Raw genomic sequence first — 27,077 nt, 5'->3', positions numbered from 1 at the left:
ATTTGTGTATTGTTATCATTATGAGTAAATTATACTGACCTGGTATAAATACACTTACCATGTCTTTGTAGTTTGGGTAGAAAGTTTGCTCAATAAGAGGAAATTTTTCAGGTCCCAGCTTTTTATAAGTGCTTATCAGTTGAGCAAACTGAGGGAGTAAAAACAAAGGAGACAGTGTAAAGCGCTAGAAAGGTTAAAAAAAAAAACAAAACGCTATAAAAGTGCAGACCATTTACCATTTACCAAAGGTTGCCATTGCATATTATTTCAAAAATGGACATGTTGGAATGGACTTTCCTTTTTTCACTGTAACAAGTGCTACAACAGCAAAGTGATACTGCATAGTCAGAAGTATGTAGACACCTGAACATCTCATCCATATCTATTAATATGGAGTTACCCCACCTCCAGCCCTTCCCCTCTGCTTTTATAACAGGAGGTTTAGAAGCTGACATTGTACACTGCAACAAAGGGTAGATTATATTTTCAGAACTCCAGTTCTGTGAGGTTGTGTGGTCTACTGCTTCATGGCTGAGCTGTTACAGCTGCGACATGCTTCCATTTTTACGCAATTACAGCACTTATAGTTGACCAGGGCAAGGCTAGGGCATTTGGAAAACTGACAAACAAAGCCCTGTTGAAGGTCACTGTATTTATCAGTATTACCCAATTCATGTTTGGGTATGGAGATTGCATAGCTGTATACTTGAATGTATGTACCTGTCTCAAATAGACGAGAACTGATCAGAAGGGGTGTCCACATATACAGTAATTCTGGCCATGTAGGAATTATTTCATCATTTGTGCATTGTCACTTTATTTTTTTTATAACTTCATAAGTGTGTGACAGTCTGAGAAACCCCATAATACGTCACTATCGCTGAATTCTGCCAAACAGGGCTTTAAATTGGGATTGAGACAATATATATATATTTTTTTCTGCCTTTAACATACTTTGACACCTCCATTTTAAAAACCATAAATATCTTTCATCAAAATGACATATGCATTTTATTTACTTGTTAATCCTCCCAAGGCTTTCTACAAGGATTGATGTTGAGATGCTAGCAAATGCTCCTGGTAAAATGTATCCAGTATAAATCCTTGCTAGTTAAGTGTGATTCACTCATTAATTTGCTGGATCATTAGTTAATCAATACTGGCTGTAAAAATGTCTGTGATGCTCCTGTGCTGCAGTCGGAATGGAATCTGTACAGTAGCTTTTATATATATATAGTGGTGCTTGAAAGTTTGTGAACCCTTTAGAATTTTCTATATTTCTGCATAAATATGACCTAAAACAGTCCTAAAAGTAGACAAAAAGAACCCACTGAAACAAATGATACAAAAATATTATATTTGTTTATTTATTTATTGAGGAAAATGATCCAATATTACATATCTGTGAGTGGCAAAAGTATGTGAACCTGCTGTGACCCTCATTTCCGGTAACTGTTGGATCAGTCATGCACATTAACATTGAACATTAACTTAATTTTTTCTTTAAACATTCTTGTGTAGAACGACTTGTGTGCTTAGGGTTGTTGTCTTGCTGCATGAAACACTTTCTCATGAGATTCAGTTCATGGACAGATGAATTCACTGGTATAGTTCAGAATTCATTGTTCCAGCGATGATGGTAAGCCATCTTGGCTCAGATACCTAAAAAACAGGCCCAAACCATGAAACTACCAACACCATGTTTCACAGATGGTATAAGGTTCTTATGCTGGAATGCAGTGTTTTCCTTTCTCCAAACATAACGCTTCTCGTTTAAACCAAAAAATTCTTTTTTCGTCTTATCCGTCCACAGAACATTTTTTCTAATAGCTTTCTGGCTTGTCCACGTGATCTGTAGCAAACTGTAGACAGGCAGCTGTGTTCTTTTTGGAGAGCAGTGGCTTTCTCCTTGCAACCCTGCCGTGCACACCAGTGTTGTTCAGTGTTCTCCTGATGGTTGACTGGGTTCATTTTTGAGACCTAATTACACGTCTTCGTAGGTCCACCAGTCCTGCGGAGGGTAACAATGGGCTTAAATCTCCTCCATTTGTTCACAATCTGCCTGAATGTGGATTGGTGGAGTCCAAACTCTTTAGAAATGGTTTTGTAACCTTTTCCAGCCTGATGAGCATCAACAACTCTTTTTCTGAAGTCCTCAGAAATCTCCTTTGTGAGTGCCATGATACACTTCCACAAACATGTGTTGTTAAGACTTTGTTGATCCCTGTTCTTTAAATAAAACAGGGCACTCACTCTAATTTCACCTACAAATTACCTGATAATCCTAGAGGTTCACATAGAGGTTCATTTTCCTTAATAAATAATAAATAAAAGACCATGTACAATACATATATATATATGTTTAGAAAATTATAAAGGGTTCACAGATGTTCAAGCACCACTATGTGTATATGAATGTATGTAAGGGACAATCCATGGTTAGGTGTGTCTTACATGATTTTAATGCATTAAAATATATATACTCTATATACTTTGTTGTGATTTATAGTTCCGAAAACTATACTTCTTAATAGGAGAAATCTCAAATGGAGTGCACTAAATAAACCTGAAAGCTGTCACTAAATGTTCTGGTCACACCTCTTTGGCTTTGGCATTCAGAGCCTTTTTAAATATAAGACTGCTCCCTATTGTTGTACTGACACTAACTGATATACACCGACACTTCATGGAGTGCAGGAAATTATACTAATTGAAAGTGAGCATAAAAAATGGTAGGAAAGTTTTAGAAACATTTCACGTCTAAAATGAAAACTCATCCATGCAGAAACTTTACTCACCGCCCATGGCTTGTCACAGAGGTTGTAAATAGACTCGAGTGAATTCACACTGGGAATCCCAGCGTATTGCAGGCCGATGATCAGATTACGAAAGTCCTCATTCTGGGCCATGCTGAAAGCATGCTGTCGGACCAGTACAAAGTCGGGCTTGAAGGATCTGCAGGAGGCACACTAGTTTCATTAGCACTATGTCTAATGCACAGTTTTAATATCAGCCTTTATGAGTTAAGTTAATGTATTAATATGAAATACTGTATGAATAATTGAACACATGTATAATTGTAACACTCATCGTACAGTATGTGCCTTCAAGTATATGTAAATACATTGCCTGTTATGTATAAATATTATTATAAATGTATTATAATATATTTATATAGTAAATATTATAATTAATGTCTCATTAATCTTGAGGTTTTTACATAGTTCTCATATTTCTCATCTGAAAATTCTGCAGAGGTTTTTCTCATATCATATGTGTCTACTAGACGCAATTTATATAAAATACTGTAGTCTCACAGATCCTTATATGTATGACTCAAATCACCCAAGTCTTCCCTGAATAATATTTTTTCTTTCGGTGTAGAAGGAAACACTAAAATCTAAAATTGAATGCTTATGCTAATCTCCTCTAAAATATATATTTTCGTTTAACAGACAATTTGACGTCAAGCAAGAATGTTCGTTTAAGAAAGCACACCTAATAAACCCTAATAAATCTAAAAAAAAAAAAAGTGGCATGGCGGCCTTGGAGAGAGGCTATAACGAGGACTCCCAAAACTAATCCTGACATTTTAAATGTGCTTCACTCTCTGGACTCTCTGGAAGCTAAGTAATTTCATCAGTTAGTTGGGACTGCACGTTATATTACAAAAGAGTCAAACATATATATTATATAGGAAGTTGGAGGAAAATGAGACCTATAAAATAAAAATGATCCTGTAAGAGACATTAGAAAAGCAACTGAGAGAGAAAAAGATACTGAGTGTCTGAGAGTAGGAGGAAAGTAAACAAGAAAACAAGACAGTGAGCTAGGTCTCCTTGGGTCAGTGAGCAAGTGCTGGCTCCTCTTTTGTGCATGTGGATGAAGAAGAATAAACACTGAGCCTATGCGAAAGCCTCTGTGCACACAGAATTTCAATGAAGCCTGATAAAAAGCACAAGCAAAAAGAACATAAGTAGAATGTGTTGTTCCTGTGTGTGTGTTTATGCAGTGATAGTTTCTTAGCCCAGTGAAATGTGCTTGATATTAGGTAATAAAACATAGATAATTATTTACACATGTGATATATACTGTATCTATGATCATATTAAAGAAAACCCTGAAATGCATTAAATATGTTTATATCGAAATATGTGTGACGTGTTTAGTGATCCTAGTGCTAATTTGTTGGTTTTTTGGTGAATTGTTTTTGTCCAGGACGAAGTTAGCAGTTGTCTGCCACTCTGATATCACAGGGAGACATTGCTAGCACAGTTAAAATGGCGTTTAATAGGAGATAAAATGATCTCAACAATCTCAAGCATAAGGGTTTTGCTGTTAGCTCCTAAAAACAAAAGAGCACACGATTCTTTTCTCACTCAATATTTTCTAGCAATGTTCGAGGTGATATTAATGAGAAGTCCAACGTAGAAATAGTGGAGACAGCAAACATTGGGCTCAAAGTTCCAGGATGCAATGCAGCTATATGACATAGTCACACTGAGAGACGTACAGCTAGTTAATTGTCTATGAGGGCGCTACGTGGTTGTTGGCGGAATTAGTATAAAAGTTGAAGCTTTGGAAGCTGATCTGTCTGAGCAGTGTGTACAGATGAAGAGATGACAGAGCAGGAGTCTTGTTCTCTTCATGTAGAGATGAAACGAGGGATAAATCCCACTGACACCACTATCAGCAGGTAGACGAATGGCATTGTGGGTGATGTAGGAAACCATTAACCATAGAGGAAGTAGACCAAAGTGATGAAATAAGTTTTAAAAAGGTACAGTCAGAATTTCATTATAAAATGAATCTGAAGATCATGTTAATTATAAAGACTCAAATCATTCAAGGAGGAGTTTTCCTTTAAGAGAGCGCTCACCACAAGATTCAATTTCATTTCCTTCCATTAGTTCTTTAAATGCCCGATGGCTACAATCACTGACATGAAGTCGACCATCCACAAGCACAGACAAATGCCTGGGAGAACACGTACACACGTGTGAAAAGCTCTCTGAGACAACACAAGGAGGATAACTTGAGAAGAACCAGATTTAAGAGAGAAAATAAATAGTAATATCAGAAACAATTACACTTCTACAGCTGTATATTATAAAGTCTGACAGTTACAAGTGCTGTGAGTGGATGTTCAGTATGTCCACTATAGCATCTTGATTACAGCAGCAGTTCTTCGCAGGCTTGGGGAGTAATGGAATACATGTAACTGCGTTACGTAATCAGCATGTAAAAAACTGGTAACTGTAATCCGTTAGAAAAAAACACAAAGTAATCAGATTACAGGTACGTTTTGTAAAAATTGGGAATACTATAGGATTACAATTTTTTTCATTTAAAACCAAAGCAATTACTCTTTTGACATAACACACTATAGACAGCTGCTTGATTATAGTTCTGATTCTCTCTTGCCAGTCGTGGCTCACATGAGCAAACCTCCTTTTTTGCGCAAAGTTAATTTGGTATAAATTATGCTTTTGTTAGGGTGACCATACGTCCTCTTTTTCCCGGACACATCCTCCTTTCCGGACCTTAAAAAAGCATCTAAATTTGAGAAAATGTACCGGATTTGGCTTTAGTTTCATTATGATGTGCGTATGGTCTAATACTGCATCGTGTGTGCACATGTCTGCATTGCTTTAACGCCTCTCTGTAATTCCCGCCTTCTCACACACCGATTGGTCGATTATAAAAAGCTTGCAGTAACTATTCGCCCAAATCCTGCCTCTCAAGCATTAGCCTACTCTCAGTGACCGCGCGAACGTGAAGCGCTATGGTGTACGCCATCAACATAGCAGCAAACGACAGCAGTCCTGAGTCGAAACAATGCACATGGCCATATAAGGTCATTTTTAATTTCATGTTCTCACATTGATTCGTATTAAACGGTCATTCAAATGTGTAAATGATGAGAGAAGGTACACTCGTGGCATCTAATATTTTATTTTACTCCATGGACATTCAAAAAATTTTTTAAACGTGGGCAGAGTGAAATCAATTTTATATACAGTATTTTTATATATTTATGTGATACTAGTAGTGTGTCTTTTTCAGTGTATTAACATCTGCATTCATATTAACACTGTTTTGAACGCGATTAAGCCGCCACCCCCCACCAAAAAAAAAAGGTGTCTTCTATTTGGAAAACCAGAATATGGTCAGCCTAGCTTTTATAATTTAATGTTACCCGCATCAGGGACAGTGATCTTTTTTGTTTATTTGTTTATTTATTTATTTATTTATTTATTTAAAACAAATCCAAACATTGAACATGTTTTAAGCTCTAAAATAAGCTCTAAATAAAAGTATTTCTGATCATATTGCGTTTCTCTACTTTATTTACATATGTGGCCTTGAAGTAATCTAAAAATAATCAGATTACATTACTTTCGTATTGTGATACTTGGACTACGTTACTGATTATGTTTTTATGAAGTCATTTGTAACTGTAACAGAATACATTTTTAAAGTAACCCTCCCCGACCCTGGTTCTTAGGTACAAGTCTACATTATGCAGGTGGGATTATCTACTACTTGGGTGTTAAAGTACAAATATTAAGGGTATCCATGTGGGACCATCCACAGCAACAGGAAGTGAGTCACAAGTGCAGAAGTATCAGGATTAATCAGGCATGGATGGAGGGTGGGAGAAAACACCATATTTTCAAAAGGAATACTTCCTAAACATATTTACTTGATGTTTAATTTACTTAATGTGTTTAGAGGATTTTGGCATGTCAGAGTGTAAAAGAGTGATGTACACACTGGCCACACACACACACACACACACACACACAAATGAACATACACAAGAGAGTCACACATGCCTGAACACGTTTCAGGTTGTGGGAGAATCCTGACTCCCACAGCTGTGTAAAGCAGTCTTGTGAAAATTACCTGTATTATTATCTTACCTTTCCTCACCTGAAAGTTCATTGCATAAGACTTTTGGTTCATGTGTGGTGTAAGCTGTAATTTTGGTTTCCCATACTTGGTCTGTAGTTTGCTTTACAGGAAAGCTGTGGTTTTCTTGAAGTCCAATGGAAATTCTAATCTTTTCATATGTGGTCAATGTTCATGATCTCAGTCTCAAAGTTGATAGACAGGTTTCGATTGCTTAAGATTGTTGAACGTACAAAATCATAAAATATTGGATATCACACACTATTCTGGAAATATTTACTTGAATAAGTGTTCTAGTCCAACCTACCGAACAACTTTAGTCCCGTTCCTAATAACCTGCATGTCCACGCTGCATGTTCCATTCGCATGTGCAACAAGGTTGATCTCGGAGAATTCAGCCTGGAATATGATAAAGAGTGAGTTCAATATAAGTATAGAGCACTTTTAAGAGTAGTCATTGGCACAAAGCAGCTTTAAAGAAAACGGGATGTAGCGCTAATACACCATAATAAGCAAGCCTGGGACAAGAGTGGCATGAGTGAGATTAGAAATAATTACACTTCTACAACTGTATATGTAACAGATATAGGAAATAAAATGTCGATTGTCGATTGGTAGCAGACGTATCGCGTCATTTAAGTGAGAGACTTTAGTAATCTAGTAGGAATATCGACTATATAGCTATTTATCTCTTTATTTTCTATTGATTTATTTTATTTATTAAGAAGAAGAAGAAGTATCGCGTCATTTCCGGTTTCTCGTTAGTCGGCGTTGAGTTTGATTGCGAGAGGTATGTACTTAAGCTGGCGCGATTATAAAGTTAGAATTTTAAGCTTTAAGTGTACAACCCTGTTTAATCGTTTATAGTATTATCAGGATAGACGGACTGTGTCGTTTTTGCTGTGTATTTTACTTGTAAAATGAGTTTGTGAAAGATGAGCAAATTAGCACGTTTTTGTCGCGTGTGTGCTAGCTGTCGCCATTTTATCTTCTTATCGAGGTACACGCGTATGTGGTTTTCTCATATTAGGTTCGTTGAAGATAAATCCTGTATGACGATGTTTTGCTCTCGTTGAACTCTGAATAGGTAGGTGCATGTGTTTTGTACTCCCTTTACCATGTTCAGTAAATGTATTATTTTAGTCAAGTTCACTGTATTAGGTTGTTGTGGTATTGGACCTTTTTCATGATTGCTGTGGACGCTTGTGTATTCCTTTCCTTCATAGAATGTATATTATTTTTTGTTATGCGCCTGGTGGTGAATGTGCAGCAATATACTCATTATTTGTGTTAATATGTATTAAGTTAAAAAGCTAATTGTTATTAATATAATTGTATGTCATAGAACACAATGTAATGACATGTTATTTGTATCTTTTGTATTTTATTAACATGTTTTGAGTTAGTCTCACGTTGATAGCGAGTCGGCGTTGAGTTTGGCTGCGAGAGGTTTGTCGAGAAGATAAATCGTGTATGACGACGTTTTGCTCTCTTTGAACTCTGAATAGATGTTGAGCTTGTCTGCGGGACGAATAAACCCGAGTTCAACAAGATAGGCCGGAGTCCAGTGTCTATTGTGCACCAGAACACAACGCAGTGTAGCCGGGCTAGGCAGAACGGACCGGCTACATATACAATAAAGTCAGACAGTAACAAGTGCTTTGAGTGGATGTTCAGTATGAGCATCATAGATATGATTAAAGCAGCAGTTCTTAGGTACAGGTTTATAGTATGCATGTGAGATTATCTACTACTTGGGTGTTAGCTGCTTTTCTGAAGTGCAAATATCAAGGGTATGTCTCAAGCAGCTCCCTAGTTCAGTAGTCAGGGCACTGATCGGGCAGGGAGTCAGCCATTTTAATGGCTGTGTCAATCGCAAAATCCTTCCAGTGCACTGGAATGTTCACTTTCTAAAAAAATCCCACAATGCGTCGCAAAAACCAGGGTCCAACTATGTTTTCTGAAGCCTCTCAACTCGAAAAAAAAAATGGTGGATGAACTCTCGGCCAACTTCTGGCTACAAATATCAGTAGCTTGTTATCGCTCATGTAGCTCTCAAATGATTACTTTATTTGGTGTTCTATACACAGTTTGTTTGAGTCTAGTGTTTAATGATTTTTTTTCTTTTAAAAATCCACTAGCTTGTGTACGATCCTGCTTGATTTACCAGGACAGAAATGCGTATGATTAAGCGAACAAATTTTTATGACGTATAAAATCCTACGAGGACGTAATCGTGCTGCCAGATGTTGAGTTATCAGTGTACTAATGTGTAGTGAGCCAGGGTTTTTACCAGTGCCCAAACTTGTGCACATGATGTACTGATGCATGACCTACGAAGCTAGGGAGCTGATCGAGACATCGCCTAAGGGTATCCACAAGTGCAGACGTGCCACGTGTCAGGATGAATCAGGCCATAGAAGTGTGCAGGATCATTAGTTTCAAAATGAAATACTTCCTAAACATATTTACTGGATGGTTCATTTACTTAATGTTATGTAAATCAACACAAAATAGGTGATAATGTCCTGCTGATGTACTCCCATTAGAGAAGAAATGAGAAATTTTTTATAATTCTGACTTCAACCAAGGTTATGAGAACACAGTTCTGAAGCCCAATGTACCACTTTTTCAGTTAGCAATAAACCTTTCAGGCAATTGAGACAACAGAACTCATGTTGGGGGAAACATACAGTATGGAATGTTAGACAACTGAATTCCGAAACATTTTTATTGTTATGCCTGGTTTTCTTCCCTTAAAAGCCAAGATTCTTGTTCTTCTGTATGTTACAGAATGCAACAACTTTAAAACATCTGACTTTTGGTGTCATCATGCATACATGGACAAGTAAATATATATATGTTATCCAGAAATAATAATAATTTTATATATTTCAAGCTAAAAGGACAAACCTGCATTTCCAGGTAATGCTATAAATCACGTTATGGATGAAGATGTCTTTCAAGTAAAAAGCCTCGGCGGCTATTTGGATTACATTCATACTATTGAGGCAGCCTGGTGTAAATAATTAGGATGAAGGCATGCAGTTTAAGCTGTTACAGCTGCAGTCTGTACTGGGGCTACCAGAGGGGAAACCAAATGCTTCAGCTGTCTCCTCCTTTACTGTATAAACCAAATCATTCAATTCATAAATTATTCAGCCCATATTCAAAAAGATGTTTTGTTTTGCTATGTCAAAAAAATCCCGCAAAAATAATAACAGATAATCTCTCTTACAGTACTTTCTACTTAGACCAATTTTTTAAACAGTAGCTATATTGAAAAACCATTACTAGGTCATTAGTCATTACCCCAACGTGTAATTTCACCAATCACACGTTATAACAGTTTTTCCTGTCAGAGTTGCAAAACATTGTGACTGTAGATTAATCATTTTAATTATAGCTTGTGAAAGAATTACATAACCATTTCAAAGCCATTCTGTGTATCACCCTGACTGTTTTCCCCCCATGTAATCAGTGCAGCGTCTCTTGTTAATCCCTATTTTCCATGCTACAGTGAGAAACAGTGCAGTTGCAGACGTATAATTTTCGATAAGACCCGATTCACAGTCTCTTCATCATCTCTTGTCTGTAGTTTGAGATACTTATGTTGTGTGTCTGCGGTGATAAATCGGGTGGTAAATGCTCAATCAGTGGGGGTGACGGGTGGCAGTTTAGACAGTTCACATTTTTTCCTAGCAGTGGTATATTCACAGATTAAAAACACTTGATTCAATCTCCATTAATAACGAAGTGGTCATGTGATTTTGCTTCCATTTGGAGCAGGTAATCATAAATCAGACCACACCCCAAGAGAATAATATCACAAAAGTATGTTCATTATGATTTACTTCTCACACTGTGTTTCCAGATGGTGCGGTATTGTGTACAACTGGTGTTTTAAACAGCTTGGACCATATTCAGACTCGTGTTGCACACTGAATGCAGTTATACAGTACCTTACATAACTACAGACTTAAGTGCTGTTCAAATAGCTGTGCAGGAGTAACTGTAATAAAATAAAATGCTAAATAATAAGATGTTTTGGATGTGTGTTAGGCAAATGGGTATTAGGCGTAGCAGGAGGAAACCATATGGAACCAGTAGTACTGAGCATGCATTAATGGTGCCAGGGGGACTCACTACAGCCTCAGCCACTGGGGAGGCCTGTATGGCTTTTGTTGCGTTAGCCATGTTGGCAAGGCTCAAGGACTAGCGGAGCAATTCTATGGACAACGGAGGAGGTGCGACAGGCAGTAACGCCATAGCAGGTCAACATCTACCTGTGCGATTAATAAGATCTACTGGATCAAGTGCTATGTACTGTATAAGCTGCCAAATAAAGAGGTTGGGAAGCCATATTGTTAAATCAAATTTGCATTTCGTAATTTGGCAATTCACAGTAAGGACTAGTTGTGTAGCAATATATTGGCAACATACTCGACTCCTAGATTAGATGAAATGTTAAACTGTCTTGTCTTTGTTACATTGTATTACATTTGACAGCAAAGGGGGGGGGGGGGAAACCCTATATTTCGTTCTTCAGTGGTATACAGGCTATTGAAAAAGAATTGGATATTGGTTATTGGAAATCTCTGCCTTGAATACCCGGTCTCAAAGTCTTGAACTACATGTAGCTGATTGGCATAATCTGTATGGGGCACCCAGAAAATCAACTTAAGCCAGCATGTAGCTATTCTGTGAATATGTGCCAGTTTCCAGGTATAAATATTGATGTAACTTTGGGCCATGAACTGCCCATTTGGATTAAATAACAAGATAACAGACACAATTTAACATTGATTTGACTAAAACTACTCTTTTAGTGACCTAAATATACACCTTTTAACCACCACGCTGATGTTAATGCTTCTATTTTAAAGCAGCAAGGTTCTTATATTAGGACATCAGCAAGAGTCAGCGTCTAAGCTAATGCACACTCAGACATACTTAAACTCATGAGTCATCGTCTTTACAAGACAGCATGCTTTCAATGTGGTCTTAGACGCATAAGCTTCTGCAGAACAAATCACACATCACTGATGGGTCCACGGCATAATGAAATTTGCCACATGCTGCCCATTTCCTGGAAATGTCCATGACATTTGTTAACCTGCTTCAACACAGTTCAACTTGTGTTTCACAGCATTATGTACCGTTAAGGGGAAAAAAACGTTCCCAATACTGACAGATTCATTCGAGACCTGTACTGAAATGTCCAATAAGAAGTCTGATAATGAGCAATGTCTTGCTTAATTGTTTCGTCCTGGCCATCAGTGATAGTAATGAATGATTTTACCTGTTCCACTCGGATATCATATTCTCCTTGGACCTTTTTCCCACGGAACAGTTTTGCCCTGAAAGAAAAGAGAAATAGAATAAATTAAAACCATTCAACTTTGAACCTAGACCTACGTAATATCCTGCAAACACATTCATACATTGGGAATCAATTCATCCTTTACTGTCATATAAAGCATAGAAATATAATTAACCAGCACCAAAAACATCGGACATACACCATGCAACTAACACCTATTTCATTCATTTTTTTCTGAGTGAAAACCCTGTTGAATTAGACTTCGTGCACTTTAGATTGACTTCAGAACATTATAGGCGACTTTTCTTTGCTCATTTTAACATCTGCCAGTTTTGACCTTGTAGGGACATTTTGAGGCAAGTGTGTGTGTGTGTGTGTGTGTGTGTGTGTGGGTGTGTGTGGGTGTGTGTGTTTTTAAGATGACCCAGATACACAGCAAGGTTTTATCTCTGCATAAAGCAGGACAATAAAATATCAATAAATAAAAAAAAGATAACTGAAAAACAGGAATGAACGCTTGGTCATAGTAAAGTGTTGTTATTTTGTTGAATCCACATCATAATTTATAATTGGATTTATTTGATTTCCGTGCAAACCTGGAGGAGATTAATGTCAGGTTGCTTTAGAGATGACAAATAATCAATGTGCTATATAGAAACCAGGCCTGTTTGAGGCAAAATATCAGACATAAATGAGACATAAACATTTGCACATTTGTTGTGCTACAGTGCCTTGTATAAGTATTTACCCCTTCTTGACTGCTTTTCCACAGTTTGCAGTGTTACAGCCTGGAACTGAACTGGACTTATAGAGGATTGTACAGTATGTCAAGTTCACCGGGATTATATGTCATGAATCTAAACAAAATAGCCCGTAATATTGAAGGCTCCACAGTTTTGTTAGAGAACATACCTAAACAAACAGCATCATGAAGACCAGGGAGCTATCAAAACAAGTCTAGGACAACGGTCTGGAACGTTATCACTCAGGATTTGGTTATAAAAGATATCCCAAACTTTGTGCATCCCATAGAGCACCCTTCAGACTACCTATTATTAAAAATGGAAAGAATATACCTAGAGGAAGCCATCCAATAAAAGTTGCTGACTGAGCATTAGTCTTAGAAGCAAGCAAGAGGCCGAGGGTAATTCTGAAGGAGCTGGAGAGATCCACAGTTCAGACAGGAGAACACAGGACAAACACATTCTGGGCACTTTTTATGATTTCTATTTATAAAACTATATTAATTTTTGTTCCACTTCAATATTATGGCCTATTTTGTGTACATTCATGCCATAATCCCAGTTATGTTCATTCCAGTTCCAGGTTGTAACACTACAAAATATGGAAATGTTCAAGGGGTTGGGTGTGATACTTATGCAAGGCACTGTAGGCAAACAAAATATGAATGATAGTCACAGACACTCGGTGTTTCTGGTGATGATATACACTACATTGCCAAAAGTTTGCGGACACCTGACCATCATACCTATATGTGCTTGTTGAACACCACATTCCAGATTTAGTCCCTCTTTGCTGTTGTAATAACCTCCACTCTTCTGGGAAGGCTTTCCACTAGATTTTGGAGCTGGGCTGTGAGATTTGTCCATTCTGCCACAAGAGTATTTTTGAAGTCGAACGATAATGTTGGGCGAAGTGGCCTGGGGTGCTGTCAGCTTTCCAATTCATTCCAAAAGTGATAAGTGGGGTTGAGGGAAGGGCTCTAAGCAGGCCACTCAAGTTCTTCCACTCCATCCGTGTCATTTTAAACCTTGCTTTATGCATAGGGGCATTGTCATGCTGGAACAGGTTTGGGCCTCTTAGTTCCAGTGGAGGGAAATTTTAATGCTGTAGTATACAAAGACATTCTATGCAATTATGTGCTATCAACAGTGGTGGCAACTGTTTGGGGCCCATGTATGGGTCAGGTGTTCACATATATTTGGCCATACTGTATGGTGTATGTACATATTGATGTCCTGGAATAACTTTGTTTGTCAGTATTCTGAATTACGTTTGGATTAGAACCAATCTATATGGAGATGCTTCACATTTGTATCCGATCATTAAATCAATAGTGTTGAAAGCACATTTTGTGCTTAAGTTGAGAACTTTGATTAATGTGTGCTGTGGAGTTACATGGTGTAGAAAACTTGTAGAAAGTTGTTCAGTGCCCAGTGCCAAAACTTAAAATGTTCTGCCAGTCAATTCATTAGGCTGATTATGTTCTTGGCTACACAAGCATGAAGTATCTGTGACTCATTTAACAAACTAATAAAAGTTTTTACAAAATGGAAATAAATCAATGTGACCTTTTTTTCCGGAGCCTATTTTGTCCCAGAAAGAGAAAAATTGTAGATGCATCAGCCAGAAAGCAGGTTATTTAAATGCAGAGTGTGGTAGAGTAGTTCTGAAGAAATTCATTCATTCAGGCATTTTCATTAACAGCTTTCTCAAGGTCAGGGTCACACATACAGAACCTGGGAGCACTGGGAGTGAGGCAGGAATCCACCCTGGAAAGGACACGCTATTTAATTTAAAGCAATTTAACATCGCCAGGTCACCAGAATATTTTCGAGAGGCGGGAGGAAACTGGAGAACCCGGAGGAAACCCTTGCAGACACAGGAAGTACATACAGAACACGGCTCAGCTCAATATGGAGCTTTGAGGTGGTAATTCTACCCACTGTGCCACCATGTCGCCCTGTTCTAAAGAAATGCTCAGGTAAATAATTGCTCATATGCACAAGTAAAAATAAATTGCTCTCTTCAGCCAACTTTAACTTTCTGTTTGTATCATTAAATAAATCACTCAGTTCTGCTGGCTTTACACACTTTTTAAATCATTAACTTACTCCTTTATTATCTTTCCTTTTATTTACTTTATGTTCTGTACCATTTCATCTAAATCTATTAAGCACATACTGAATTACTTTTGTACGATTAATAGACTTGGATAAAATTGTACAGAAGTTCAAAAACGTGATTTTGAATTCAAAATCCATTGTTGAAGAAAACATTTGTTAAAGGTACACTTATTAAGTATTATGACAGCTCACTTAAATGAACTAACACAGATAGAAGTAATTGCAGTCTTTTAGCTTTTAATTTAGATTTATCTATTTGTTTTACTTTATTATATCTTCTTGCATCTCTGAATTGGACTGCATTGACTTGTTTGTGGTAATGGTGCCTTTCATAGGTTGGATCATTTGTGATGTACTGAGATACAGACTCTTAATTTAAATGTAATTTGATGCTACCTTTTTGTATTTGTGTTGTACAGAGATAAATTGCTTAATATAAATTAAAGATGCTATATGAGGCCAGTGGGGCATGATATAACCCACACATCTGGCTAATTAGGACACAGACAGGTGTTAAGGAGGATGCTGTAGGTAGTCTATGTGGAATACATACACGCACACGCACACACACACACACACACGCACACACACACACACACACACACACACAATCTGTCCGTGTGCTTTTCATAATGCAGTCTCACAAAGACTTCACAGTTAGAGACAAAAACACCACCCACATGCAGACACCTATCCCCCACCACACTACTCTAATATATACTGACTTCCCATTAGACTCAATCAATCTCACTTACTGCTCACTAACTTTCTACAACATGCACACACTGACACACACTTCTTAACCGCCCCGATACACAAACTGATGAAGCAAGTCCAATATCATGCTGTGTTGTTGGACAGCACTAATCAAACTCTGTGCTGTGGGAGTATTCAGAGCTGTCCAAGCCTCTCTGATCTCAGCCTGAACATGTTAATATACACTAAAAATGAGGACATTTATTCACTCTACCAAGGAGACAATGGTAAAAGTGCAAAGGAAAGTAATTGAGGATATTTTCAATGTACGTGCTTGATGTGCTTGCTTGTATTTGCTTGACAGCATGGTCCATATATACAGTGGGGGAGATAAGTATTGAGCGGGTCAACATTTTTTAAGGTAAATATATTTGCAATGAGGTTATTCACATGAAATTTTCACCAGACATCAGTATTAACTCAAGAAATCTGGAAATATAAAGAATTCACAACATTAAAGTCCATAAATAAAGTTATGTAATAAAGTGGAATGACACGGGGAAAAGTATTGAACACGCTAAGGAAAAGCAGTTCTCCAAGGCAAGGTAAGGCAAGGAACCAGCTGAAATCCGTAAGTAATTATACCCCCTATCTGTGCAAATTAATATCAGCTGGGTGAGCAAATTGATGGTCTATAAAAAGGCTTTTCGTTACTAAGATGTCACACAAGAAACATCTCATGATGTGTAAAAGCAAAGAGCTCTCCCAAGACCTTCACAACCTTATTGTTGAGAAACATATTGATGGAATCGGATACAGACGTATTTTAACACTTCTGAATCTTCCAGTAAGCACCATTGGGTCCATTATCCACAAGTGGAAGCAACATCACTCATCAACCGGCCACGCACAGGAGCTCCTCGCAAGATTTCTGACCAAGACTTTCTAGCTCAAGAGCCAAGGACCACTCAGAAAGAGCTCCAGAAACACTTGGGGGCAGCAGGTACCATCGTGACAGAGAAAACAATAGGCAATGCACTCCACTGCTCACACTCACCTGTAACACTCCATTACTAAAGAAAAGGCATGCCGAAGCTTGTTTAAAATTTGCTACAACTCATTTGGACAAGCCTATGAAATACTGGGAGAGTGTAGTCTGGTCAGACGACAGCAAAATATAACTTTTTGGCTGTCATACTACACACCATGTTTGGAGAAGAAATGGCACTGCACATCACCCTAAAAACACTACACCAACAGACTTCATATAATTGAAGGAACGATGAATGGAGCCTTTTACCTGAAGATTCTTGAGAAGAATCTGCTGCCATCCAGCAGGATGATGAAGATGAGACGTGGGTGGAGCTTCCAGCAGAACAACGATCCAAAGCATACAGTAAAGGAAACTCTCAATTGGTTTCAGAGAAAAAAAATCAAGGTTTTAGAATGGCCCAGTCAATCACCTGACTCGAATCCAATTGAACAAGATTTAAAGACAATATGTTTAGAAGAATGGACCAAAATCACACCAGAATACTGCGGCCCATTAATTTCTTCATACAGGAAGTGTCTTGAAGCCGTCATTACACACAAAGGCTTCTCCACTAAGTATTAAATACATTTCAGTTATCGTGTCATTCCACTTTATTACACATAACTTCATTTATGGACTTTAATGTTGTGAATCTGCCATGTTTTCCAATTAATTAAAGTATATAGTTATACTTTTTATTACTTTATAGTTAAGTTTAATGTTCTGGAATTAAACTCAATCAAGTTAGTTCCTGTTATCACTTACATTATAGCTATAAACTATAACGTACCTACCTCACCACCAATCGTTTTCTCTCTTGAAGTTAATAAAACAAACAATGCAGCTTGTTACCATGTTACTATGAAACCACAAAGCTTTCCATCCTGAGGTCTGACAACGTATAGCTTTACTTCTGATTCTTACAAAGTGCTGACACTGAAGACTCTCTCCAAACAAGCTAAATAAATGTCTCCTCACAGAAACGTTCACCATATCAATAATTACACGCGTTTTTAAAATCCCATTAATGTGGAGCATGCAGCCTGCAAGTCCCTGTGTAAGTTGTTGCTATAGAAACTATAGCATATTAGAATGAGCGCATTAATCAGAATCTTGTAATTAGGCCTACTATCAGAGCCTTGCTATTATAGAAAGTTAATGAAATCTTCTGGAACATTAGAATTGAGAATTAAAAAAAAAACTTTGTTTCTTATAAACTTATTTGTGGGCTTTCTCAGGTCCTTATGGGTCTATAATTAAGTTATTCAATAAAGGCAGGTGGAGGGCAAACCGGTTATGTCTATAGATAAAAGACTCAGAGACAGTGCTAGCAATTCTAAGGCAAAAATGTTGTGCTACATGTATCCAATTATAGATTCAACCGATCAAGCTCCAGCCTGCACCCCCTCAAATTGAATCTACTTTGCTTCCTACATTGATTCAATAAGTCCGATTTTTCTTAATTCACTTATACGCTCGCTGACATATAGTGGGCAAAGACTCACCAAAGCTAGATAGATTGGAAAACCCAACTCGGTGACGTTTTCCCAATTTTCATCTGTCCAATTTATCCTCTGTAGCCTCAGACTCCTGTTTTTGGCTGTCAAGAGTGAAACCCGATATGGTCTTCTGCTATAGCACATTCACCGAAAGGACTGATGTATTTTGCTTTCTGAGAAGCTTTTCTGCTCACCACAGATGTAAAGCGTGGTTATTTGTGTTATCGTAGCCTTCCTGTCAGCTTGAACCAGTTTGGCCATTCTCCTCTGACCTGTCTCATCAAGCGGGCGTTTCCGCCCCCAAAACCGTCGCTCACCAGATCTTTTTTGTTTTTTGTGCTATTCTGTGTAAACTCTAGAAGCTGTTGTGTGAAAAATCCCAGGAGAGCACGAGTTTCTGAAAACACTCAACAGCTAGCCGGTCTGGCACAAACAATCATGCCACAGTCGAAGTTACTGAGATCACATTTTCCCCCGTTCTGATGTCTGATGTTAACATTTACTGAAGCCCTTTACCTGTATCTGCATAATTTTATGCATCACGTTGGTACTGATTGCTTCTGATTGCTTGATTGGGTAATTGCTTGTACAAGTGGAAATTTACAAGTGCATTCAATGAGTTGTGCTTTCAGGTGTAGCCACTGAAAAAATGTAGAGAGACTCCTAACTGATTAAAGGGGTTGTCCAATGAAATTGCAGCATGTATGTTGGTAAAATGAATTATAGGGAAGGATTAACAATGTAGGAACTGTTGGAATTTGCCAAAGCCCTGGCATGCTTGTCATACTTGGCATAAATCAATCAGGAGAATCCGATAAAGTTTCTAAAGCATCTCTTTAAAAGTTCTGATGTGGCTCTTTACATACTGAGGAAATGAAGCAAACATATTTATATTTAATATATTTTAAAATAGCACCATGCCTTTTTGGTCAGTATTGACATGCCATTTTTAAATATATCTCGCCAACACCCACATTCATTTTGCGAATGTTTTCCATTTTGATACAACCCTTGAGACAAGCTCTTTTTGGGTTGACAGAGCTGCGTGCCTGCACAAAACTGCTCAAGGGCAGTTTAATTAGTTCTGAATAATTCTCGGAACAAGACAAGAACAAATCAATGTCTCTCCTGTCATGGCTCCAGCAAGACTCTCACAGAGCCAAGACAATGTAATCCTTTATTCTATCACGTAAGATCAAATATCTGCCCCTGATGCACATTCTGTCAAAAGTTTGAAGACACCTTGCTTCTTTTTTTAAAATTTCTAAGTCGTGTATGATTTTCAGCAACAACAAACAAGCTTCAAAGCACTACACGAGACACGTGAGTAGAAAGGTGGGGTTCCTGTGTATAATGGAATCCTACGTTTGACAGCCTTTTTACTTTCACAGTGGTATTTTTGTCCAATTAAATGCCAGGTGAAACATGAGGTCTCCTTGAGGAAGTACTGTAGTGCATGTGATTTTTAATATAGACGTCATTTTTCCATTTGGCTAATTGTAATATTTACCTTTCTTAGGGTCTTGGTAGTTTTAGACATGCTGCTCCAGTGAAGGTTATAGTAACATCACTTGCTCTTACAACGGTGCTAACATAATGGTAAGTACTTAGCATTATAATATATTCTGTATCATTCTGCGGAATGACTGGTCAGGAATTCAGAAATGTTGATTTTCATACCATGGATATGCTGTTTTTGTGGTTTTGACACCTGTCAGACAGCTTCTACTGCAGGAAAGAGTAGAAAAATCCACCCCAGTACTATTATGTGTTAAGTTGTCTCTGGAGCACCTGATGCATGCTGGATCACCGCTCACCACATCACGAGCACATCGTGACTAGAGTACTAATGGAGTTTAAATGCCATCTGCTCAGTTCTGTACTGGACTGAATATAATGGAAGTAAAATGGAAGGAAATGATCCTGCAGTCTGTGGAAATAAGTCACAAGGGGTACAGATCATTCTTAATCCCTCTTTTTAAAACAAAGTGAAACCAGTGTTCTGCAGCTAGGTGGAGGAAATGATAAATGCATTCTGCATTCTCATTGTTTTGCCACTGGAGACAGAGACTCATCTCAGTTCTCCGACATGAATAGAGGGAAAATGGAACCAGTGGGGTTTTTTTAGGACAGTATTTCATTATTTATTTTTGCTCTTGGAAAAAAATAAGAGCGTTTTTTGTTATCTGGTATATAACGCTGCATGAGTGATTTGATGATATCCAAGCACAGAAAGCCCTGCTCTTAACATTCTGAAGAGACAAACATGGTATGCATTGTGAATGTATTTCTAAGGATACAAAAACAACACTATGTGTATCTCTAACACCTCCCATTCTTTCCCTAGAAACTGAGTCACACAGCACAGTGTGTACTCACACTCAACACATCAGCCATTACTACCAGATCTTCAGCCTCTCAGCAGCATATCACAATAAATCTGCAACCTGATAGCCCATGGAGAAGAACCATAAGAAATCTAAGCATATCCAAAGTGCAGCAGTGGCTTGTAGAGTGGTCCACGTAATAGCTTTGAGCTTTTTGGAAGGATGCAGAGCATCTATGTATTGTATATTTACAGTACAATGCTGTTACACTACAGATTGAATGCCTTTGAGCTTTCAGATTTATATAAAATATAGTTCTTTTTAGAGTCATTGTTTATCACAGGATCTGCTTCACTGATGGGGTCAAGAATTCATGTCCTGGAAGGTCGGAGTCCAGCACAGTTTGGTGATTTATCTGCTCACAGACATGTTTCAGCTTGCTACTTGGCTTAGTAAGTATATATATATATATATATATATATATATATATATATATATATATATATAAGTATATGCTAGACTCTGCAGGACTGAAATTGAGAACTTCAAAGAACATTCAATACTATACATAATCTAACAACAAAATCAATAAAAAAGAACAATGCACCCATTTTATATATCTGTATTTGCATTTGTTTAGAACGTTTTGACCATACAGTTTGACCATACAGCACTGGCCATATAGGAGCATCAATTCAAACATGCAATGGTAATTGTCGGCAAATAACAAACTTTTGCCTGCCTGAGACTAGTATTTATAACACAGGCTCTCTGAGTGATACTCTATAATTTCTACAACTATCCTTCACTTGCATTTGGTCAATTCTGCGAAATGTAAGTCTTCGACGCTCATGGATCCTGCCTTGTTTGTAAATTGTGTGGATAAAAGAATCCACCATATGAATGAATTGAATACAATTGATATGATGACTCTACTATCAGCTAGTGTTTTTATATACTGTACTATCCTGAAAATTCAATCTATGTCAAAATGTACCCAAAGTCCACAGCAAGCCAAGAACTAGAAATAAAATAGTTAATTTGTCCTTATTTGACGGCAATCGAAGGCAGAAATTGCTCTGTTTGACCTCATAGCGCATGTATCACTTGCACAGCAAGCAAAAATGGACGTTTCTGTCTCTGAAAGGTCACAACATTACCACTTGACCTATAGTGTCTCTTAATGGTTGAGAAACCGTGCTTTTACAAAGTGATGAGCATTTTTTTTTTTGAAAGCCTCATAAATTCCTGTCCATTCTCTGGAATAAAATGCAGCTTGGTTTAGTTTTAGACATAGTGCTCCAGTGGAGGTTATAGTAACATCACTTGCTCCTACAATGGTGCTAGTATAGATAGATAGATAATTTATTGGTCCTCAAAGAGGAAATTTGTTTCCACAGTGGGTGCGTACAAAAACACAACAACATCATACATATAAACCATCATAAACAATCACGGGCATAGAGGGGAGAAGGAGAAAAACATCAGGATCATCATACAACAAATGCATCTGGCATCACAATGGCTGAGTACCTATGTGTTTAACGCTCGTATAGCCATAGGAGCAAAACTCCTACCACAGCTGGCCTTTCTGCACATGGGTAGTCTGTACCTGCGGCCAGAAGGAAGGGATATATATAATGGTAAATACTTGGCATACTAATAAATACTAATATACTTATTCTGTATCATTCTGCGGAATGACTGGTCAGGAATTCATAAATCTTGATTTTCATACCATGGATATGCTGTTTTTGTGGTTTTGACACCTGTCAGACAGCTTCTACTGCAGGAAAGAGTAGAAAAATCCACCCCAGTACTATTATGTGTTAAGTTGTCTCTGGAGCACCTGATGCATGCTGGATCACCGCTCACCACATCACGAGCACATTGAGAGTAGAGTAGTTATCTCTGCTCAGTTCTGTACTGGACTGAATATACTGTAAGGGAAGGAAAATGGAAGGAAATGATCCTGCAGTCTATGGAAATAAGTCACAAGGGGTACAGATCATTCCTAATCCATTTTTTTTTAAAAAACAAAATGAAACCAGGCTTAAGCGTTCTGCAGCTAGGTGGAGGACATCAATCGCTGTGCAATTGTTTTGCCACTGGAGACAGAGACTTATCTCAATTCTCCGAGATGAATAGAGGGAAAATGGAAACAGTGGGGGTTTTTGTAGGGCATCATTTCATTATGTGTTTTTGCTCTTTGAAAACACAAGAGCATTTTTTGTTATCTGGTATATAATGCTGCATCAGTGATTTGATGATATCCAAGCACAGAAAGCCCTGCCCTTAACATTCTGCAGAGACAAACATGGTATGCATTGTGAATGTATTTCTAAGGATACAAAAACAACACTATATTTATCTCTAACACCTCCCATTCTTTCCCTAGAAACTGAGTCACACAATACAGTGTGTACTCACACTCAACACATCAGCCATTACTACCAGATCTTCAGCCTCTCAGCAACATATCACAATAAATCTGCAATCTGAAGAAGAAAAATAAGAAATCTAACATCATTTGGTTTCTTTGCAGGTTTCAAACGAATGCAGTAAATTTACCCAACTTCAAGTCGGGCTCATTTGCGGTTGAGGTTTAATTGTACTGGTGGACTAGCATCGGTTTTCTTATCTCCTGTTATAAATAGGTTCATATTTTAAACCGATGTGTTCAAAACCTGACAATAGCACAGCCCTTCAACTGGAAATACAAAGACAATAGAATTGCCAGGGATCTCTGGAATAGGGCAATTAGTGCTCTCCTCTAGGCATGTTCAGATCCCCTATGGCATCGCTAAGTGTCTTAGAGGAAGCATGTGCTAGCCCTAGCACTGTCATGTGGCAGTGGAGATTTGGCGAATTAGTGGGTGAAAACAATGACAAACAATAGAAATGGAGTGTAAGTGAAGCTACAAATGAAAGAAAAGTCAACATTAAGTTTCTTAGAAAGGCCTCCCAAAGCTGAGCTTCAGTGTGCCTTTGCATAGATTCTGTTTAATTATACTGGATGGATGAACACCATTCGCCATTACAAAAACATCCCCCCTGGTGGCGTTTTGATAATGATGGTGGAGAATGCTAACATGTTGCTTCAAAATTAAATATGTTTCAAATGCAGACTGTAAGAGACTCTTACATGTAAATGCAGACTCTCACATAAAATATATTTGATCAAGATATACTGTATTTAAGCCTAATAATATACAGATTATGATGCTATTATGTCTATATAAAAATGTATACCCATTGATATGGTGATATGGTATTTTTTATCCTTTCATATTGAAATTTTATGGAAGGAGTCTCCAGTGTGAGAGCTTTGTAACAGTCAAGGAATTTCTGGTTTCTCAGTAACAGGACAAGCTGTCATATTTTGTCTTATTTCTGTAACTTTAAGAGAGATGAAAAGTGAGGCTGGTGATAGACAGGAACTAACTGACTATAAATACTCATCTGCAGATTACTTTGTTATATAAGGAATAAAAGATTTAGGGGCATGCTGTAATAGGAAAATAATCAGTTTCACAATAACAGGAAAATAATCAACTTTACTATTTAACAGCATGCCCCAACATCACCACTGAAGGGGAAACTCATTTCTCTCCCATGGAGAGGAAGATGAGCAAATGTTTCTGAATTAGACTCACAGAGGCTGAGTCAGGAAAATAGTGTAACATAAAGTGAATCACATTTTCGAGACTTTCAGTGTCTTTGCAGGTTTTTGGGAGATTAATTTCTGTCTGGTACAAAAAATAACAAACTGCACAACCACAATAGTGGGTAGCGTTGCAGCCTTACAGCTCCAGGGTCTCTGGTTCGATCCTGAGCTTGGGTTTATATCTGTGTGGAGTTTCACGTATTCTCTCCGTGTCTGTGTTGATTACCTTTCACCTCCCAGAAACATGCTAGTAATTGGACTTTGCTATGCTAAATTGCCCTAGGCATGAAGGAGTGTCTTCCACATTGTACCCCGAGTTCCCTGGGATAGGCTCCAGGGTCCCTCCTACCCTGTGTAGGATAAACGGTACAGAAAATGGACGGATGGATGGATGTTTTGAGGAGATTATCAGAGGGAAAACATATCCATGTGGTCAATAATTAACTCTACGTTATCACAACTAACAACTGGGGAGGGTAGCGCAAACACGTTCTTCCTCAGAGACACAGGTAATGCCATCTTTAGCATCTTTTTGAACTGCTGCTCATGCTGCATCATAGGGCAATGTAACACTACCTGCCCTCTTCTGCATACAGATGCTCATGACTGGCTAGTGTCACTGTGATTGACAGGGGGGAGAGAACAATATAATCCCGCACACCCCGGGAGCATGTCCAATTTTAATCTCAGTTCAGAGTCCCGGTTACAGATTGCCGTGGCATCATCTAGATATGACTTCATGATCTCCTGACATTAGGGTAAACACTTTTTCTGTTAGGACCAGTATCTTATTTTTGTTTAAAAAAATTGACATAATAAATAAATAAATAAATATGTGAGTACCATTAAATCAATGTTAATGGTTAACATTTCACTACCACTAGCTGATTATTTTAGCTGATTATATTATTATCTTACTATTAAATAACCTAGCAAGTGCTACAGCAATGACCAGACCCATAGAGTTACGTTAAACCAAGGAGTTAGGGAGTAGCAAGAGATGCATAGCTAAATAGCAACCAATTTTGACTTAGATCTTTACCCAGTAGAGTAAATGGGAACAGATCAGCAGTGAAGACCGCCTGATCACTACTGTGTGAGTCTGTCAGAGCATAATTAGCCTCAATAGTTTTTGTCCATTGGAAACTGGAGAATGGAAGCATACATTGAAGTGGAGAGCCAATCAGATTGCAAGATTCAAGATTTTGAAGCTTGTGTCCAGAAAAGTGTAAAATAAGTATTAAACTCTCTATGGCCTATAGACAGAGCATCCGAGGATACGACCAAAATGAGACACGATAATAAAGATAAATGAAGACTGCTATGGCTTGTAAATGTGTTGTATGTGTTGCGTATTTTTTGTAGCATAAAATCTCATATAAGAAAGGTCAATTATCAGATCTGAATAAAAAACACATGCATTTGAGTAGGTTTATGAAACCACATTGAAACCTCAGAGGCACATCAGATTGCAAACCAGTTCACCAGTAAACATATTTACAGTACTGCACCTGTGGCGCTGAGAAATGAATTCAAGCAGGTGCCATCTGTCCCCTTGGCATTAATATCCACAGTTTGGACTCGGACATTTTGCAGTTTTTTTCCCTTTGGTCTTCAGTGGCTGGATAAAGCTATAACCTTGATGCTTGGCATTTAGACTAAGTGACAGGCTTTGACTGGAACAAAGCCTCCTGTTGATTAGGCAGAGAAATTTGGCTAAAGACTCCAAATGGCGAGATGGCTACATGCCTTGAATGTCAGATGGTTTAAGTTTGTCAGGAGAGAAACTGGACTGTATATCACAGCATCTTACCTAAGACAGAGCAATGCCAGGCAAAGGCAAATTAATAACCCTTTATACTGTATGAACTCTGTTATGCTCTGTAAGTGAGGTTTTTCTGTCAAGACAACAGGACTGTTATTATGGTCCTGAAGATAACAGTAATAAAATTATAATTCAATACAGCATAATGCAATACAATAAGTATTGTATCCAGTCAACAAGCAGACCTTTAAGGTTTTGCTTTTCAAGGGGAGAACACATTTTCTTCTTTCTTGGTTATATATGACCTAAATTCAGTTTCCAGAAGCGCTCCACTGTGTGAAGCATCCTTGACTCCAGAGGGCATGATCTTGCATGAAAATTAGCAGAGGAATGTAAAAGTTCATTTGGATCGCTGCAAGAGCCAGACATGCCCTGTTTAAAAAAGAGCAGGTCCCCTGCTGGATCTGTGGAACACGGCAACAGCATGGGATGGAATTAGCTGGATTAAAGCCAAGCTTTTGTAAACCAATGCTACTATAATATAAGGAAATTATTAAAGCAGCCTATTAGGCACTTCAAAGCAGAACAAGGGGGAAGGGTTGGAGATGTAATTGCTCTTCTTCTCGTTCTTTCTGAGTCATTTTTTGTCAGTCAAAGGGATGTTCACAGAGAATGAATGTTTCTTATATTGGTATTCTTTGGTATTATATAATTCAAGGTCATATGAGTAAAGCTTGAAAATTGAGCTACAATTTGCAATAACTTGCTGGCCTCTAAAACCATTCATTTACAAGACCTGATCTTTGGTGATCTCTGACTCGTGTTGGGTAGATGAATGTTTATTTTGATAGACCAGTACAAAGATGTGTTTTGAAAGCATGGAACTTATATAAGCTGCTTTCTGACACAGTCCTAAAAAGTGATTGAGTGATTGAGTGAATGAGTGAATGAGTGAGTGAGTGAGTGATTGAGTGAGTGAATGAGT

General features: G+C 37.9%; 1 protein-coding gene across 1 annotated transcript in view; it reads right to left on the bottom strand.

Moving 5' to 3' along the window:
* syn2b (synapsin IIb) overlaps positions 1-27,077 on the bottom strand; it is a 70,764-nt gene that overhangs the window by 24,466 nt on the left and 19,221 nt on the right. The window contains exons 2-5 of the mRNA XM_053653618.1: positions 12,218-12,275; positions 7,223-7,314; positions 2,799-2,955; positions 59-148 (exon numbers count right to left, since the gene is read on the bottom strand). Coding sequence (XP_053509593.1) covers positions 59-148; positions 2,799-2,955; positions 7,223-7,314; positions 12,218-12,275 — 397 coding nt within the window. The remainder of the gene's footprint in view (positions 1-58; positions 149-2,798; positions 2,956-7,222; positions 7,315-12,217; positions 12,276-27,077) is intronic.

This window comes from Ictalurus furcatus, chromosome 21 (genome assembly GCF_023375685.1).
Source record: "Ictalurus furcatus strain D&B chromosome 21, Billie_1.0, whole genome shotgun sequence".
NCBI classification, from domain to species: domain Eukaryota; kingdom Metazoa; phylum Chordata; class Actinopteri; order Siluriformes; family Ictaluridae; genus Ictalurus; species Ictalurus furcatus.
Note: the sequence above shows the minus strand (reverse complement) of the source record. Positions and strands in the feature narration are given on the sequence as shown.